Source organism: Capricornis sumatraensis, chromosome 6 (genome assembly GCF_032405125.1).
Source record: "Capricornis sumatraensis isolate serow.1 chromosome 6, serow.2, whole genome shotgun sequence".
Classification (NCBI taxonomy): domain Eukaryota; kingdom Metazoa; phylum Chordata; class Mammalia; order Artiodactyla; family Bovidae; genus Capricornis; species Capricornis sumatraensis.
This window is the reverse complement of record NC_091074.1, coordinates 92,623,763-92,643,510: the sequence shown is the minus strand read 5'-3', so window position 1 is coordinate 92,643,510 and position 19,748 is coordinate 92,623,763. Positions and strand designations below refer to the sequence as shown.

At 41.7% G+C, this 19,748-nt stretch overlaps 2 protein-coding genes across 4 annotated transcripts in view; both read left to right on the top strand.

Moving 5' to 3' along the window:
• Nucleotides 1-19,748, top strand: part of ZNF484 (zinc finger protein 484) — a 358,371-nt gene that overhangs the window by 238,951 nt on the left and 99,672 nt on the right. The gene's annotated exons all lie outside the window — the stretch shown is intronic.
• On the top strand, nucleotides 1,297-7,749 carry CTSV (cathepsin V). 3 transcript variants are annotated; one of them, XM_068973713.1, is made up of 8 exons: nucleotides 1,297-1,410; nucleotides 2,792-2,928; nucleotides 3,213-3,335; nucleotides 3,439-3,585; nucleotides 3,690-3,914; nucleotides 4,593-4,758; nucleotides 5,287-5,404; nucleotides 6,528-7,748. In XM_068973713.1, exons 2-8 carry the CDS (start codon nucleotides 2,803-2,805, stop codon nucleotides 6,625-6,627), a joined length of 1,005 nt encoding a protein of 334 aa, XP_068829814.1. In that variant the 5' UTR covers nucleotides 1,297-1,410; nucleotides 2,792-2,802; the 3' UTR covers nucleotides 6,628-7,748. The 3 variants fall into 3 exon arrangements, with proteins under 3 accessions (XP_068829814.1, XP_068829815.1, XP_068829816.1); XM_068973714.1 differs by lacking the exon at nucleotides 1,297-1,410 and adding an exon at nucleotides 1,413-1,539 and having other exon boundaries at nucleotides 6,528-7,749; XM_068973715.1 differs by lacking the exon at nucleotides 1,297-1,410 and adding an exon at nucleotides 2,084-2,206 and having other exon boundaries at nucleotides 6,528-7,749.

Sequence of the window (19,748 nt, the reverse complement as noted above, 5' to 3'; positions counted from 1 at the left end):
AGAAAGCAAAAATTTCTAATCATTCGCCATACAATATTTCTGTAACCAACCGAGAATTCCTGGCTGCTAGCTGTGTTTGAAAGGAAAGAGATTTTACTTCAAAGAACATAAAATAGACATTTTTAATAAATTGATTTTTTAAAATATTTGTACTTCTACAAAGGTTACTAATTTAATTTTAACTGAGTTTTCAAATTGATATGCACTATAACTATTTTATTATATAAATATAAAAGAGTTATGGGTGAGCAGTTGAGGGTGTTTATTTTCTAAAATACATTTTCTATAACGAAAATGTTTCTTATATAATTTTTAAGTAACTTTTTAAAAGGCCTCTGAATTAATTTCCTCAAATCTTTAGCCCTCTATTTTCTCCTCTATCCAAGACTTTTCTTTTAACCATGTAAACCTAAATCCTAACATTAAACGTAATTAAACCACTGATTTTAGAAGTAGATTTCTTACATCTCAAGAGTACTTTGGATACTTCTCTTGAAGTAAGACAGTCTATCCTCTTGAAGGAAAACAATAATCCATAATTCAAAGAGTGGGGAAGCAAAAGTGGTTTCCACCCTTTTTCCTCAACTCTTTTTATTAAGACAAATTTTCTGTAAATAGCTCATTTCTGTTGGTTTTAAGACAGGCTTGAAAGGCGAGAAGACCTCCTGACTGGGAAAAACAGGACAGGGGCATAACAAAATGCACCCCGTCTCTGCAGACCCACCCAGCCCATCCCTTTGCCTCCTGAATTTTGGGCAGTGACCAGTCATAAGCTTTGAGGAACTGCCATTCCGCTGTGATTTTTCTCAAATCCAGCCAGTACCACCCTCAACCCACCCGGGAGGGAACACGTCTGCCTGCGGGCTCGGGGTTTCTCCAGCCTGTCCAACCTTTGCTGTTGAATAAGCGGGAGCCCCTAGACAAGACAGTTCTCAGTCCTCCCGCAGATTTTCACCAAAAACTCTAGGACTAAAGGAGGTACAGAGTTACACTGAAAATCCAACTGGGGCTCCCTGTAAGCTTCCTTTCATGAACCCAGCCGAACATAGGAATTCGAGGTAATTAGCTGATGTTGGTTCCCAGGAAAGCGCCGGTCCCCTCCTCAGCACTGCCCACGGACCCCCAGCTCTGCGTACTCGGTCCCATTGAGGCTGGGACGGCCTTCCCTGGGACAAGTTGGAACAGAGTCGCGTCACGCGCCCAGAGTACCCACGCCTGGAGGCCCTGCCCGCTGACCAGCTCAGCCAATCGCTGCGCGGGCAGGCGGGAGGGGCGGGGCCGGGCGGGCCGCAAACCCAGGCCTTAAAGGCTGAGTCAAGCGCGACCTGGCCCGCACCTCCGGCCTCGGCGACCTTTGGAGAGATAAACGTGTGACCGTGGAGTGCGCCTGCGCAGCTTTGGAAGCCGCAGGTCTGGGACCCAGTCGGGCTGAGGCGGGTTCGGGCCAAAGACTGGAGGAGGCGATATCCAGGGACTCGAGGGAGGGAGTAGGCGCGACCTCCAGGAAACAACAGCGTCTACCCGCCGGGAGTTAACGAGGTTGGGTCGGCACCGCCTCGAGCTTTGGCCTCCTTGAGGTGGTGTAGGGGGAAGGGCTATTTTGGGGAAATCCAGGGGCGAAGCTGAGACCACAGCGGGTACTAGGCGGGTCAGTCTCTGGGCGACAGCGGGCATAAAGTCCCGGTGGATCGCAGTAGGCTGACCTCCGAACGCCGGGTTACGGGACCAGTCGCTCGCTGCGCCACCTTAAACATCCTCTGGAAGCGACTGGCTTGTGCGGAGGCCTGAGAGTGGGCCGGCACGTTCCTAGGCTGGCCCCACCTGCAACGCTGGTGCGAACTCAGCCCGGCCGGGTTCTCCGAGCCTTAGGAGTCAGAGTCGGGCCCGGTCCGGCACGAGAACTGGGGCTCAGGTCGCCGTTGTGATCGCGTGCCAGTTTGAGGGAGAGGGAAGGAGTGTGGGCTACACAGGACAAGGTGAAGGACGGGTGGAGGGCTGGGTGCACTTCGGCCCACCTTGTACTGGGGAGGCTTTTCAGAAAGTTTTCAAGTAGCGGAGATTCAAAGGTGTAACTCTCTCTCTGCTGTATATTACTCAAGAAGAAAGGTGTGAGGTAGCACCTAATTTTTCGGGATTCATGTCTGTCCCTATTTTGGGTCAGGCGTCCTGATAAATACAATTTTTCGTCACCTGCGTACCTTCTTCAGTAAGTAACCTGAACCAGCGGTTTCCTAGCTATTATTACCTTAAGACTCTGACCCATAAGATGACAGAGACCCTTGCGTGCCTGTGTGCCTGTGCATTCAGTCTTGTCCGACTCTGCGACTCCTAGACTGTAGCCGCCAAGCTCTTCTGTCCATGGAATTTTCCAGGCAGAAATATCTAAGGGGGTTGCCATTTCCTTCTCCAGAGGATCTTCCCGACCGAAGGGTTGAACTGGAGTCTATTTCGTCTCCTTCACTGGCAGGCGGGTACTTTACCAGCTGAGCGATCCTTACCATGGTGAATTTGCAGTGCACTCATGGTGAAGTCAGTTTCAATTCCTATAGCACTTATCAGCCTGTTTTTTCAGTTTGATGGCTGAATCAAAATGTAATAATTTTGTGTAATATTTTATCTGTTTTTCTCCATCTGTATCTTAAACCTTTTTCTACAGACCTTTCATAAATATTTGAGAAGATCATTTAAATGTTCTCAGTCCACTATAGTGGTTGTAACATCTCAGAAGTAAGCTTTTTTTGTGTAAGGATTGGCCTCATCAAATACTTATTAATTTCTTTTTCTTTCTTAGGTTTTTGAGACATGAATCCTTCATTCTTCCTGACTGTCCTTTGCTTGGGAGTAGCCTCAGCTGCTCCAAAACTTGATCCAAATTTAGATGCGCATTGGCACCAGTGGAAGGCAACACACAGGAGGTTATATGACATGGTTGGTAACATCTGAAAATGTCCAAAGGGACCCTCACAGAGAATGGTCCGTGCTGTTGGTCTGAATAGTTTCTGGAGTAGTTTTGTCAACTTTGACCAAGGTAGTAACTTAATAGCATATATTTCTGAGCACAGCATGGGCATATATTCCTGTGTGGGAGTTTGGAGAACAGCAGTATAAAGCCATTCCTGACAATAATTTTTCTCTGTCTGAAAATCCATTTGGTGAACATGGGTTGGGTTTTAAGTAGAAATAAAAATGATCAGTTATATTTTTACATCTAGAATGAAGAAGGATGGAGGAGAGCAGTGTGGGAGAAGAATAAGAAAATAATTGACCTGCATAATCAGGAATACAGCCAAGGGAAACATGGCTTCAGCATGGCAATGAATGCCTTTGGTGACATGGTGAGTGTGGCATGAGTTGCTGAATTTTTTGTGCCTCCTCTGCTCAGTACTTTAGCAAAATAACTTCTTACTTTTTCTATATTTTATTTACTTTTCCTTAAAGACCAATGAAGAATTTAGGCAGGTGATGAATGGTTTTCAAAATCAGAAGCGTAAGAAGGGGAAACTGTTCCGTGAACCTCTCCTTATTGATGTCCCCAAATCTGTGGATTGGACTAAGAAAGGCTATGTAACTCCTGTGAAGAACCAGGTATGACAGTATTCAAATCCAGATCTTCTTAGGCATATTTAGGTATATGGATTGTTGTTGGTCTTTGTATCAGTCTTGTAAACTGATGGCTCTTTTATTTTCAGGGTCAGTGTGGTTCTTGTTGGGCGTTTAGTGCCACTGGTGCTCTTGAAGGACAGATGTTCCGGAAAACCGGCAAACTTGTTTCACTGAGTGAGCAAAACCTGGTGGACTGCTCTCGGCCTCAAGGCAATCAGGGTTGCAATGGTGGCCTAATGGATAATGCCTTCCAGTATATTAAGGAAAACGGAGGCCTGGACTCAGAGGAATCTTATCCATATCTTGCAATGGTAAAAGGAGCTCCTTATCTTGTCATTACAGCTCTGCTTTCTAACATTTTCAGAGATAAGAGACACCTTATTCAGCATTCACATTTTAGATGCAAACTGTTAGAACTGCCATTATAAATTATCAGCTATTACAGAGGTCTCTGATTTTAGACAGTTAACATAGTTTGTCTTCTATGCAACATGTAGAATATGTGTGCCATTCTATGCATGCATGCGTGCAAAGTCACGCCAGTCATATCAGACTCTTTGTGACATCATGGACTGTAGCCTGCCAGGCTCCTCTATCCATGGGATTCTCCAGGCAAGAATACTGGGGTGGGTTGCCATGCCCTCCTCCAGGGGATCTTCCTAACCCATGTCTTATTGTGTCTCCTGAATTGGCAGGTGGATTCTTTACCACTAGCGCCAGGTAGGAAACACCATTCTGTATATAATGCATATTTCTCCATAGTGAAAAATTTATTATGGCCAGGTAGATCTTAATGGCTTCATTGAAGAAATATCTACTACTTTTTCAACTTCAAACCAATCAGTAGCATTTTTCTGGGCTGCTTTATAACAAAATTGACTTAGAAATCATTTAAGTTGCAAACTGCTGAGTCTTAATGGTCCTAGAATTCATGTTGCCCAGGAGGTGAATGGTAGTAATCAAGTCTTTTCCCTCTTTACCTTTAAAAGGACACAAATAGCTGTAACTATAAGCCTGAGTGTTCTGCTGCCAATGACACTGGCTTCGTTGACATCCCTCAGCGGGAGAAGGCCCTTATGAAGGCAGTGGCAACTGTGGGCCCCATCTCTGTTGCTATTGATGCAGGCCATGCATCCTTCCAGTTCTATAAATCAGGTAGGTGTTTGTCTTTTATTAGAGAAATTCAGGCAGTCAGAAGTGGAAGACACCACCATAATTGACTTTGGCATGGAGTCCTGTTTTCTATGACTAAAGAATTTTGAGTATATTCATTTAATAACGGTGTTTCCACTTGACATTATACTTTAAGCATTTTCTCATGATGACAAACTCTTCATAAATATTTTTAAATGGCTATGTAATTAATTCTTTATATACAACCTATATGTAACTATTCTTCAATTGTTGGGCCCTTTTTCAAAGTGTTTTACTATTGTAGTTAGAACTGTAAAGAATCTAGTAGTTGGAAGTATTTTTTAGTTTTAAGTGGAAATTTCTAGTAAGTTGAGTTATTTTTATTTTTCATCAGTCATTGTTTTTGGTTGACTATTTAAGTCTTATTTGGAATTTGTTTATGATGTTTCATTGAATTTTGAGATGCTTCTATTAATTAGTCGATAGGATGAGTTACTTTCATGTGTCACTTGGAGCTCCTTATCCCAACAATGAATTTTACTCTCCCAGGTATTTATTATGATCCAGACTGCAGCAGCAAAGACCTGGATCATGGTGTTTTGGTGGTTGGCTATGGCTTTGAAGGAACAGATTCAAATAACAATAAATTTTGGATTGTCAAGAACAGGTATAAAACCCCAAATGTTTTAAATTGAAAAGGGAAGTATTTAATTAAAGGTGCAAAAATTTTGAAGTCCCAGGAAGTTGTTCTCCTTGTTAGAGTAAACAGAGAAGTACTAATATGTGATTATAAGATTCTTTAGTGAGTTTGTTGGGGTGAGTTTGTTGGGGTTATTATTATGTATTTGTAACATTGCATTTTTAAATTCTGAAAATTTTCTTAATTCAGAAACACATCTAGCCCAATGGTTTTAGATAAAGAATTTTTCACCTGTAGAGTTGAGAGCTGCCTTCCTTTTTCTTTTTTTTTTTTTGAGAGGTGGAGATTTTATTTATTTTTGGCTGTTCTGGGTCTTCATTGCTGTGCTTTTCTTTTTTTAATATAAATTTATTTATTTTAATTGGAGGTTAATTACTTTACAATATTATATTGGTTTTGCCGTACATCAACATGAATCTGCCACAGGTATACACGTGTTCCCCATCCTGAACCCCCCTCCCACCTCCCTCCCCATACCATCCCTCTGGGTCATCCCAGTGCACCAGGCCTAAGCATCCAGTATCATGCATCGAACCTGGACTGGGGATTCATTTCATATATAATATTATACATGTTTCAATGCCTTTCTCCCAAATCATCCCACCCTCTCCCTCTCCCACAGAGTCCAAAATGCCTTCCTTTTTCTGTCTCTAATTTTTGAACAAGGAATAGTGGGCAAAAAACATTTGCCTCTGCTGATTGTTTCAGTCTGAAAGATTGTCCAAGAGTCCAGGGGCCTCTGTGCATCCTTTCTTTCTATTATCATTTGATGTCCTGCCATTGCATTTTACTCCCAGTGCTTAGAGGTCTTTGAGGATTGTAAGAATCAATTTTCACAGCTAAAGCTCTTTAAAGTGAGGTGTAAGATAGCCTGTAGAGACAGACTGCTACATTGGAATCTCAGTTCTGCCTCAGTTTCTTACCTTAAAAAGTAAAGATAAGGACCCAGAGGAGTAATATAAATATATGTAACAGAACTTACAATTGTACCTAATACATGATAAGTAATATTTTAATTATTAGTTATTATTAATGAAACTAATGTGTACTTGATTCTTTGTATAAAATGGAAAACATGTTCTTCTTTCAGTTGGGGTCCAGAATGGGGCTGGAATGGCTATGTGAAAATGGCCAAAGACCAGAACAACCATTGTGGAATTGCCACAGCAGCCAGCTATCCCACTGTGTGAGCTGATGGATGGTGATGATAGAGGACTTGAGGACAGCATATCTGGAGGAATTTTATCTTAAAACTGACCAAACCCTTACTGTATAAGATAATACGCTTGAATCATTGAGGATCCAAGTTGTGATTTGAATGCTGTGACATTTTTATAAGGGTAAAATGTTACCACTACTTTAATTACTATTATAAATAGCTTTATAATGTTGAAGACTCATTGCTTAACTCTAAGACTTTTGAATTTTCATTTTTGAAAAGGATATATAAAACTCTGCCTTTTACAATAAATTTTAATTCAATACATAAAGGTGGAACTTTCTCTTTTTAATGCATTAACTTGTAGTAGTTGGTGTATATAATTGGCCTATAAAGACATAAGCAAATGTTTCAGTGTTGCATTAGGACTAGACACTGGGTGACTTTCCAAATATTTTAGATTTAAATATGCATATTTTATGTCAACTGTATTACCTAATGTTTCCAAAAGTAAATTTAATGGTTGTGATTAACAGATTTTCAGGTGCTTGTTAATAACTGGAGAAATGTGTTCAAGATCCATAAGAAATGAGGCTGAGCTACAAGAATAGTCCTCTGGCCTCAGAAGACTGACAAGAGATCACTAGGGCACATTTCAGCTTAGCTACCTAATCTCTGAATTAAAGAACCTCAGAAAGGAACAAAAGAGGCTAATCATATGGCTACAGAGTGACTACAAATAAGACAGTATTTTTGTATACTTAAAAGATGGGAAGGAAATACGCCAGACTTCTGGATGAATTAGGGATGATTATTTTCTTTAAGCTGTTCTGAAGAAACCATGTATTTTTATTAGGAAAAAAATTGTAAAAATATAGGTACATTTCTTGCAAGCTAAAGAAGCACGCATACATGTTCCCAGTCAAGGATATACAAAGAATATGCTGCAGAAGTATTGAATTTAGCCATAATCTATTGTGAAGGAAATAGAGATGGAGGACAACTGGAACCTCATATCCCACAAAACCTTTAATAGTCTTTGTCCATAGCCATTTCTGGAAAATACAGTTTACCACATTCAGTCAGGCTTTCCTTCGTCTTAATTTTACGACAGCAGGCTAATTCAGTGCTGTCTACAGACTCCTGAAACAACTAAAGACTAAGCAAACATGTAGATGCTAAATTGAGTGAAAGTATGATGGCTTTTTATTTAAATAAAGTTTCAAGTCTGCAAAGCAGAATACCTCCTGTAGATGTCTTAAATTGTATTTTAGTATATTTGATGGTTCTATAACTTTAGCTTGCAAAAAGTTCCAAACCACATCTATCATCTAACAGGATTATTTTTTCAGAGGAGACAATAGACTTGAAATAGAGCTGGAAACAAACTTGATCATCACAAAAATCTTAACTGCAAGTATTAAAAAACTTAACTGCAAGTATTTCTATAGTCCAGATATCTGAATAGTTCCTTATAATAGTTAAATTGCAAAGGAAGTAAAGAAGGATGAGAGAGAATTCAGCAAATTAATTTTTGTGGGTATGTAGCTCTAACACTTGCATGCATGTATGCTAAGTCACTTCAGTCATGTCTGACTCTTTGCAACCCAATGGATTGTAGCCCACCAGGCTCCTCTGTCCATGGGATTCTCCATGCAAGAATATGGAGGGTTTTACCATGCCCTCCTCCAGGGGACCCAGAAATGGAACCCATGTCTCTTAAGTCTCCTGCACTGGCAGTAGGTTCTTTACCACTAGTGCCACCTGGGAAGTCAAAGGGAAGGAAAGGGCTCTGTAATAAAGCTTCATTCATAGCACATACTTCAGTATGTATTGAAGGTATTTTGGGGCTTCCCTGTGGCTCAGCTGGTAAAGAATCCACCTGCAATGTGGGAGACATGGGTTCAATTCCTGGGTTGGGAAGATCCCCTGGAGAAGGGAAAGGCTACCCACTCCAATATTCTGGACTGGAGAATTCCATAGACTGTAGTCATGGGGTCACAAAGAGTCAGACATGACTGAAGCGACTTAAACGCATGCATGCAAGTGTTAGAGCTACATACTCATATAAACTATTTTTACAAATTCTTAAAATTTGTAAACATTTAAAAAATTCTTAAAATCAAGTATAGCCTGCCTATTTCTGTTAATAATTGGTGATTGATCAAAGTTAGAGCAGTAAGGCCACATTAAGTGTTTTGCATGTAAAATTTGAATTTGGTCGTATTTTCTAATCTTAGTTACCTTTTGACTGGTATAAAAGCCTGAAAAGCAAAGGAAAACTTCTGGGATTTAGAAAAGCAAATATCAGTGATATCTTTTCTTTAAGCAGTGGAGAAGGAAATGGCAACCCACTCTAGTATTCTTGCCTGGAGATTCCATGGACAGAGGAGCCTAGTGGGCTCCAGTCAATGGGGTTGCAAAGAGTCGGACATGACTGAGTGACCATCACTCACTCACCAACTCACTTTAAGCACAGAATTTCACAAATGTCCATGATCATCTCTACTTCTAAATAATAGACTATTGCCAAGAGCTACTCCATAGTCTTGTTCCTTAGTACCATATTTTGAAACTTTTGTACTTTATATATATTCAAGTATTAAAATCCCACTTTTATGTGACAACACTCTATGGGCTCTGGGGGCACGGGAGTAAAGCAGTCACAGTCCCTCCATAATGGAGCTCCCGTTCTCATGTTGCTGAGCCCGTGCATAACCTCCATCCCTGCCATAATGGGTGCTTTGTTCACAAGCCCATTGGCAATGATAGGAGTGGCTGGGTAAAGAATCTGGTATCCACAGCACACTTCATCCTATTCGCTTGATTTACCGAGGTCACCCTTAGGTGAGCATTCACCTCGGACTCAAATGTACTCATGCTTTTTGCCCATTCAGAGAGCTCTATCCACATACCTCTTCTCCAGACCTCTTTGTTGTCTCCAGACCAATGTTCCAGTTATGTTCCAGATCTCTGATCATCCAGCCAAACCATGGCCACAGTCCATGGATCAGTATATACTCATACATCTGGCCATTTTTCCTTCTAAGCAAAATGAACAAGATGCTCAACATTCTGCTCGCAGGGAGAATTATCCTTTATCCCTGTTCTAGGAATGTCCCAGGAAAGGACTTTGATGCTTCAGCTGTCCATTTCACTTGGCACCTGCATATCATGCAAAACCTTCTGTAGCCCATATTTAAATATTCATTCTCTACTAAGGCCCAGTAGCAATATAAAAGCTGTTTCTCTAAAGAGTAGTTATCCACAGAGGATACCATGACTTTGTTCCAAAAGCCAAGGGTCTGCATTAAGATTTGCCTATCAGAGTCTCAATGGTTCCAAATAGCTTCTCTCATTGCTATTGATACTTTAAACACAATTAGATCTACTGGATCACCCAGCCCAAGTGGCAGAGCAGCTTACATGGCAACATTGGCATCCTGGACTTAATAGAGAATCTTGTTCTGTCGTCGTTCAGCTGCCCAGTCATGTCTGACTCTGCAACCCACGGACTGCAGAACACCAGGCCCCTCTGTCCCTCACCATCTCCAGAAGTTTGCCCAAGTTTATGTCCCTTGCCTCGGTGATGCCATCCAGCCATCTCATCCTCTGACACCCTCTTCTACCATCGATCTTTCCCAGCATCAGGGACTTTTCCAATGAGTCAGCTTTTCACACACATCAAATGACCAAAACACTGGAGTTTCAGCTTCAACGTCAGTCCTTCCGAGTATTCAGGGCTGATTTCCCTTAAGATGGACTGATTTGATCTCCTTGCTGTCCAAGGGACTCAGGAATCTTCCCCAGCACCACAACTTGAAGGCATCAATTCTTTGGCACTCTGCCTTCTGTATGGTCCAGCTCTCACAACCATACAAAACCACTGGGAAGACCATAGCCTTGGTTATATGGACTTTTGTTGGCAGAGTAATGTCTCTGCTTTTCAACACACTGTCTAGGCTTGTCATAGCTTTCCTGCTAAGAAGCAAATATCTTCTGATTTCATGGCCACAGTCATCATCTGCAGTGATTTTAGAGCCCAAGAAGAGGAAAGCTGTCACTACCACCTTTTCTCCCTCCATTTGCCATGAAGTCATGGGGCCGGATGACATGATCTTAGTTTTTTTAGTATTCAGTTTTAAGCTGACTCACCCTCCTCCTTCACCCTCATCATGAGTCTCTTTAGTTCCTTTCCACTTTCTGCCATTAGAGTGGTATCATCTGCATATCTGAGGTTGTTTATGCTTTTTCCACTTATCTTGATTCCAGCTTGTAACTCATCCAGCCCAGCATTTCTCATGGTGTGCTCAGTTCAGTTCCGTTCAGTTCATTTCAGTCGCTCAGTCGTGTCCGACTCTTTGCGACCCAATGAATCACAGCACGCCAGGCCTCCCTGTCCATCACCATCTCCCGGAGTTCACTCAGACTCACATCCATCGAGTCCGTGATGCCATCCAGCCATCTCATCCTTGGTCGTCCCCTTCTCCTCCTGCCCCCAATCCCTCCCAGCATCAGAGTCTTTTCCAATGAGTCAACTCTTCTCATGAGGTGGCCAAAGTACTGGAGCTTCAGCTTTAGCATCATTCCTTCCAAAGAAATCCCAGGGCTGATCTCCTTCAGAATGGATTGGTTGGATCTCCTTACAGTCCAAGAGACTCTCAAGAGTCTTCTTCAACACCACAGTTCAAACGCATCAATTGTTCGGTGCTCAGCCTTCTTCACAGTCCATACATGACCACAGGAAAAACCATAGCCTTGACTAGATGGACCTTAGTCGGCAAAGTAATGTCTCTGCTTTTGAATATACTATCTCAGATTAAACAAGCAGGGTAACAGCAGACAGTTCTGTCGTACTTCTTTCTCAATCTTGAACCAATGAGTTGTTCCATACAGGGTTCTAACTGTTGCTTCTTCAGCTGCATACAGGTTTTTCAGGAGACAGGTAAGATGGTCTGGTATTCCCATCTCTTTAAGAGCTTTCCACAGTTTATTATGATCCACACAGTCAAAGGCTTTGATATAGTCAATGAAATAGAAGTAGATGTGTTTCTGGAATTCCCTAGCTTTGTCTATGATCCAGCAAATATTGACAATTTGATCTCTGGCTCCTCTTCCTTTCCTAAACTCAGCTTGGACACTGGAAGTTCTTGGTTCACATAAAGCTGAAGCTTAGCATGCAAGATTTTAAGCATGACCTTACTAGCATGGTGGGTCTCAGCTGGTAAAGAATCTTCCTGCATTGCAGGAGACCTGAGTTCAATCCCTGACTTGGGAAGAGCCCCTGGAGAAGGGAAAGGCTACCCACTCCAGTATTCTGGCCTGGAGAATTCCTTGGACTGTATAGTCATGAGGTCACAGAGTTGGACACGACTGAGCAACTTTCACTTTCACTTTACTAGCATGGGAGATGAGTGCAATTGTGTTTGTCTGAGTCCCACTCAAAACTAAGCTGTTTGGGTTGCTCAATCAATGGACCAAAGTAGCTTGCCCAGATGAGAAATATACTGCCTCTAAAAGCCAAGGAAGCACACTGAGCACTGGGCCTGCCTCTCTTTTGGTTATAAAAGGGGCCAGATGAAACAACTCATCCTTCTTCGTAGAAGGAATATCTTGACAGGTTCGACTGAACAACTACAAATTTAACTGAGATGAGGAGCCACTGAATTTTTGTAGAATTTATTACCCACCCTCTGACATGAAAGTGTCTCTACTAATGGGACAAATAAGTCTATGGTAGTTGCTACTTCTTGCTCACTAGTTTCATTTAACATAATGTCACCAGTGTAATGAATCAGTATGATGTCTTGATGAAGGAAAAGACAATCAAGACCCATGCAATCTAAATTGTGACATAGAGCTAGAAAGTTAATATATACCCAAGGCAGGACAATTATAATGTATTATTGACCTTACCAGTTGAAGACAAACTGTTTCTAGTGATCTGTCCTAATATGTGTGGAGAGAAAGGCATTTGCTAAATCAATATACTGTATACCAGGAACTAGGGGGTTATTAATTTGCTTAAGCTATTTAATGGAACATCTGGAACACCATCTACAGTTGGAATTACCATCAGGTTATATTAATGATAATTCACTGTATGTCCCCTAGATATATTTGTTTTCTTCACAGGTCAAATAGGCAAGTAGAATGAGAATGGGGTGAAAATTACAACCCCTGCATCCATCAAGTTCTTGATGGTGGTACTAATCATTGTAATCTTGAGGGAATGAGTCATTCCTTTTGGTTTATTATTAATATTGTGCTTGATAGAGGCAGTTCTAGTGGCTTCCAATAGGCTTTTCCTACCATAATATCCCTCAGTCCACATGTAACCCCTTCATGAATCACAACTTTGTCATGGTGAAGGGACTTGCATAACTCAATGAAGCCATGCCATGCAGGGCCACCCAAGAAAGATGGGTCATAGTGAAAAGTTCTGACAAAATGTGCTCCACTGGAAAAGGGAATGATAATCCACTTCAGTATTCTTGCTGTAAGAACCCCATGACCAGTATGAAAAGGCAAAAAGATATGACACCAGAAGATGAGCCCCACAGGTTGGAAGTTTGCTACTGGGGAAGAAGGGAGGACAATCAATAATAGCTCCAGAGAGAATGAAGAGGCTGGACAAAAGTGGAAAAAATGCTCAGTTGTGGATGTATCTGGTGGTGAAAGTAAAGTCTGATGCTATTAACAATATTGCATAGGAACCTGAAATGTTAGTTCTATGAACCAAGGCAAATTCGACGTGGTCAAGCAGGAGATGGCAAGAGTGAACACCAACATCTTAGGAATCAATGAACTAAAATGGCAAGAATGGGTGAATATAATTAATATAACCATTATATCCATGACTATGGGAAAGAATCCCTTAAAAGAAATGAAGTAGCCCTCATAGTCAACCAAAGAGTCTGAAATGCAAGACTTGGGTGCAATCTCAAAAATGACAGAATGATCTCAGTTCATTTCCAAGGCAAACCATTCAACATCATGGTAATCCAAGTCTATTCCCCAACCACTGATGCCAAAGAAGCTGAGGCTGACCAGTTCTATGAAGACTTAGAAAACCTTCTAGAACTATAGGGGGTTGAAATGCAAAAGTAGGAAGTCAAGAGATACTTGGAGTAACAGGCAAGTTTGGCCTTGAGTACAAAATGAAGCAGAAAAAAAGGTAACAGTTTAGAAAAAAAGGTAACAGAGCTTTGTCAAGAGAACACACTGGTCATAGCAAACACCCTCTTTCAACAATAAAAAAGACAACTCTACACATGGACATCACCAGACAGTCAACACCAAAATCAGATTGATTATATTCTTTGCAGCCAAAGATGGGTAAGCTTTACACAGTCATCAAAAAAAGACCTGTAAATGACTGTGGCTCAGATCATGAACTCCTTATTGTCAAATTCAGACTTAAATTGAAGAAAGTAGGGAAAACCACTAGACCATTGAGAGAGTCATTTCCTAGGCAGGTTGATAAGAAGTCTAGGGGTCCCCAAGGAGAGAGGGGTCTGGAATTCTCAGGGAGGAAGAAAGAACAAACTTTTTTTCCCCTCTACATTCTTTAGGATTATATAACAATAACATATCCTGCCTAAGGACAGTCTCTGGATTAAACCTTCTGGCTAATCCTGTTATCTTAAAATGTAAATTATGGGAGTAGGTCTGGTCTTTACAAGGATGATATAACAATAATTATCCTGCCTGAGGACAGTCTCTGGATTAAACCTTCTGGCTAATTCTGTTATCTTAAAATGTAAATTAATGGGAGTAGATCTGGTGAGGACTTTACAACCTCCAGACATTCTTTGGATTCACTGGAGAGTATATAACTCCATTGCTAACACTAGCAAGGGGGTACTCTTTCTGCCCCCTTTTGATGTTTATGTCAGAAGCTTTCTCTATCTCCTTTATACTTTAATAAAACTTTATTACATAAAAGCTCTGAGCGATCAAGCCTCGTCTCTGGCCCTGGATTGAATTCTTCTCCTCCGGAGGCCAAGAATCCTGGCGTCTTTGCGTGGTTCAGCAGCAACGTTTTGCCATTCAGGTATGACCTAAATCAAATTGAGAACCCCCTGAACAGTATGAAAAGGCAAAATGATAGGATACTGAAAGAGGAACTCCCCAGGTCAGTAGGTGCCCAATATGCTACTGGAGATCAGTGGAGAAATAACTCCAGAAAGAATGAAGGGATGGAGCCAAAGCAAAAACAATACCCAGCTGTGGATGTGACTGGTGATAGAAGCAAGGTCCAATGCTGTAAAGAGCAATATTGCATAGGAACCTGGAATGTCAGGTCCATGAATCAAGGCAAATTGGAAGTGGTCAAACAAGAGATGGCAAGACAGAACATCGACATTCTAGGAATCAGCGAACTAAAATGGACTGGAACGAGTTAATTTAACTCAGATGACCATTTTATCTACTACTGCAGGCAGGAATCCTTCAGAAGAATTGGAGTAGCCATCATGGTCAACAAAAGAGTCCGAAATGCAGTACTTGGATGCAATCTCAAAAACAACAGAATGATCTCTGTTCGTCTCCAAGGCAAATCATTCAATATCACGGTAATCCAAGTCTATGCCCCAACCAAGGGAACATTTCATGCAAAGATGGGCTCGATAAAGGACAGAAATGGTATGGACCTAACAGAAGCAGAAGATATTAAGAAGAGGTGGCAAGAATACACAAAACAACTGTCCAAAAAAATCTTCACGACCTGGGTAATCACGATGGTGTGATCACTCACCTAGAGCCAGACACCATGGAATGTGAAGTCAAGTGGGCCTTAGAAAGCATCACTATGAACAAAGCTAGTGGAGGTGATGGAATTCCAGTAAAGCTATTTCAAATCTTGAAAGATGATGCTGCAAAAGTGTTGCACTCAATATGCCAGCAAATTTGGAAAACTCAGCGGTGGCCACAGGACTGGAAAAGGTCCATTTTCATTCCAATTCCAAAGAAAGGCAATGCCAAAGAATGCTCAAACTACCACACAATTGCACTCATTTCACATGCTAGTAAAGTAATGCTCAAAATTCTCCAAGCCAGGCTTCAGCAATACGTGAACCATGAACTTCCTGATGTTCAAGCTGGTTTTAGAAAAGGCAGAGGAACCAGAGATCAAATTGCCAACATCCGCTGGATCACGGAAAAAGCAAGAGAGTTTCAGAAAACATCTATTTCTGCTTTATTGACTATGCCAAAGCCTTTGACTATGTGGATCACAATAAACTGTGGAAAATTCTGAAAGAGATGGGAATACCAGACCACCTGACCTGCCTCTTGAGAAATCTGTATGCAGGTCAGGAAGCCAAAGTTAGAACTGGACATGGAACAACAGACTGGTTCCAAATAGGAAAAGGAGTACGTCAAGGCTGTATATTGTCACCCTGCTTATTTAACTTCTATGCAGAGTACATCATGAGAAACGCTGGACTGGAAGAAACACAAGCTGGAATCAAGATTGCCGGGAGAAATATCAATACTCTCAGATATGCAGATGACATGACCCTTATGGCAGAAAGTGAGGGGGAGCTAAAAAGCCTCTTGATGAAAGTGAAAGAGGAGAGCGAAAAAGTTGGCTTAAAGCTCAACATTCAGAAAACTAAGATCATGGCATCTGGTCCCATCGCTTCACGGGAAATAGATGGGGAAACAGTGTCAGACTTTATTTTTTAGGGCTCCAAAATCACTGCAGATGATGACTGCAGCCATGAAATTAAAAGATGCTTACTCCTTGGAAGAAAAGTTATGACCAGCCTAGATAGCATATTCAAAAGCAGAGACATTACTTTGCCGACTAAGGTTCATCTAGTCAAGGCTATGGTTTTTCCTGTGGTCATGTATGGTTGTGAGAGTTGGACTGTGAAGAAGGCTGAGTGCCGAAGAATTGATGCTTTTGAACTGTGGTGTTGGAGAAGACTCTTGAGAGTCCCTTGGACTGCAAGGAGATCCAACCAGTCCATTCTGAAGGAGATCAGCCCTGGGATTTCTTTGGAAGGAATGATGCTAAAGCTATAACTCCAGTACTTTGGCCACCTCATGAGAAGAGTTGACTCATTGGAAAAGACTCTGATGCTGGGAGGAATTGGGGGCAGGAGGAGACGGGGACGACAGAGGATGAGATGGCTGGACGGCATCACTGACTCAATGGACGTGAATCTGAGTGAACTCCGGGAGTTGGTGATGGACAGGGAGGCCTGGCGTGCTGCGATTCATGGGGTCGCAAAGAGTCGGACACAACTGAGAGACTGAACTGAACTGAACTGAAATGAACTGAACTGAAATCCCTTATGATTGTATAGTGAAAGTGACAAATAGAGTCAAGGGATTATCTCTGGTAGACAGAGTGCCTGAAGAAGTATGGGCGGAGGTTCATAACACTGTACATGAGGCAGTGACCAAGATCATCCCAAAGAAAAAGAAATGTAAGAAGACAAAGTGGTTGTCTGAGGAGACTTTACAAATAACTGAGAAAAGAAGAGAAGAAAAAGGCAAGAGTGAAATAGAAAGATATACCCAGCTGAAGGCAGAGTTCCAGAGAATAGCAAGGAGAGATAAGAAAGCCTTCTTAAGTGAACAATGCAAAGAAATAGAGGAAAATAATAGAATGGGAAAGACTAGAGATCTCTTCTAGAAAATTGGAGATATCAAGAGAATATTTCATGCAAGGATGGGCACAATAAAGGAGAGAAATGGTAAGGACCTAAAAGAAGCAGAAGAGATTAAGAAGAGGTGGCAAGAATACACGAAGAACTATACAAAAAAGGTCTTAATGACCTGGATAGCCACAGTGGTGTGGCCACTCAACTCCAGCCAGGCATCCTGGAGTATAAAGTCAAGTGGGCTCAGGGAGCATCAGTACAAACAAAGCTAGGGTAGGTTTTAGAATTCCAGCTGAGCTATTTAAAAATCCTAAAAGATGATGCTGTTAATGTGCTGCACTCAATATGTCAGCAAATTTGGAAAACTCAGCAGTGGACACAGGACTAGAAAAGGTCAGTTTTCATTTCAACCCCAAAGAAGGACAGTGACAAAGAATGTTCAAACTACCATATGATTGTACTCGTTTCACATGCTAGCAAGGTTATGCTCAAAATCCTTGAAATGAGGCTTCAGCAGTATGTGAACCAAAAACTTCTTGATGTACAAACTGGGTTTAGAAGAGGCAGAAGAACCAGAGATCAAACTGCCAACATACATTGGATCATAGAGAAAGCAAGGGAATTCCAGAAAAACATCCACTTTTGCTTCATTGACTACATGAAAGCCTTTGACTGTGTGGATCACAACAAACTGTGGAAAATTCTTAAATAGAGGGGAATACCACACCAGCTTACCTGTCCCTTGAGAAACCTGTATGCAGGTCAAGAAGCAACAGTTAGAACTGGACATGGGACCGTGGACTGGTTCAAAACTGGGATAGAAGTACATCAAGACTGTATATTGTCACCCTGCTTATTTAATTTATATGCAGAGTACATCATGCGAAATGCCAGCCTTGATGAATAACAAGCTGGAACCAAGATTGCCAGGAGAAATATCAACAACCTCAGATATGCAGATGATACCACTCTAATAGCAGAAAGTGAAGAGGAACTAAAGAGCCTCTTGATGAAGGTGAGAGACAAGATGGCGGAAGAGCAGGTGAACGTGGAATACATCTCTCTCCTTGGATACATTAGGAATACACCTTAGACAAAGAATATCTTGCAGAACACCAGCTCAGAGTGGCCAGGAGTCCCTGACCACCAGAAAGGAATATATAGATCCATATAAAACTTGGTAAGATGAAGGAAAGAGGGGGAAAAAAAGGAGAGTGTGCAGTACTAGATCTGCACCCAGTGGGTGGGGGAACTGACACAGGGGTCGGCAATTCTTGCTGTAGCCCTACATACCCTGGAGAGGGAGACAGTTCCTAGAAGCCGCAGTGGCTGGAAGCTCAAGTGCAGGGATTGGAGAGCAGTCCTAGGGTGAAGTCTGCTGTTGACTATGGGTAAATGGCCCAAGAGGATGTGAGTCAGGAGATCGAAGTTTGAAATGCCTGTGGAGGAAAGCTGAGCAGCTGTGGAGGCAAGGCGATACTCCTGAGTCACACACAGTGGGTGGAGCCATCACTGCAGCCTCTCTCTTCCCACACACCAGCACCAGCAACAGAGCGATAGAGAAAGACTCCATAGAGGGTGGCCCTTTAAGTGCCTAATGTGTGGAGCAACAGAGAAAAACCAGCCAAAGAGGCCCTTGGAATGTTAACTGCCAGAGGCTAGGAAAATACTCTAATTGGGCCATTGTTCTTGCAGCTTCCCTCATAGCTCAGTTGGTAAAGAATCCGCCTGCAATGCAGGAGACACCAGTATGATTCTTGGGTTGGGAAGATCACCTGGAGAAAGGGATAGGCTATCCACTCCAGTATTGTTGGGCTTCCCTTGTGGCTCACTTGGTAAAGAATCTGCCTGCAATGCAGGAGACCTGTGTTTGATCCCTGGGTTGGGAAGATCCTCTGGAGTTGATGGCAACCCACTCCAATATTATTGCCTGGAGAATCCCCATGGACATAGGAGCCTGGTCAGCTGGAATTCCATCACCTCCACCAGCTTTATTCCTAGTGATGCTTCCTAGGGCCCACTTGACTTTGCACTCCAAGATTTATATCTTTTCCCAAATTTGAGAAGTTTCAGACACTATTTTTTCAAGTACTTTTTCAGTGCTAGTCTTTTTCGCCTCTCTTTCTGTGTTTCTGATGGCATGTGTGTTGACTCTTTTGTTATTGTCCTACAAGTCCTTGGTTTAAATTCTATTTTGTTGTTGTGGTTTCTCACATATGGTGATTTCTATTGATTTGTCTTCATATCTCTGAATCTACATTCTGTTGTGTCCACCTTACTATTGAGCTTATACAGCAAGTTTTCATTCTGATTATTGTATTTTTCAGTTCTTTAATCTTCATTTGATTATTTTTTGAATTTTTATTTCTTTGGTTAGATTTTCTATTTTTTATGTTTCCAAAAATATGCAACTGCTTATTGAAACATTTCTAAGATGACTACTTTAAAACCTTTGTCAGATACTTATATCAGATATATCTTGGGGTTGGTGTCTGTTCATTGTCTTTTCTCATTTCTTTTGTGATTTTCCTGGTCT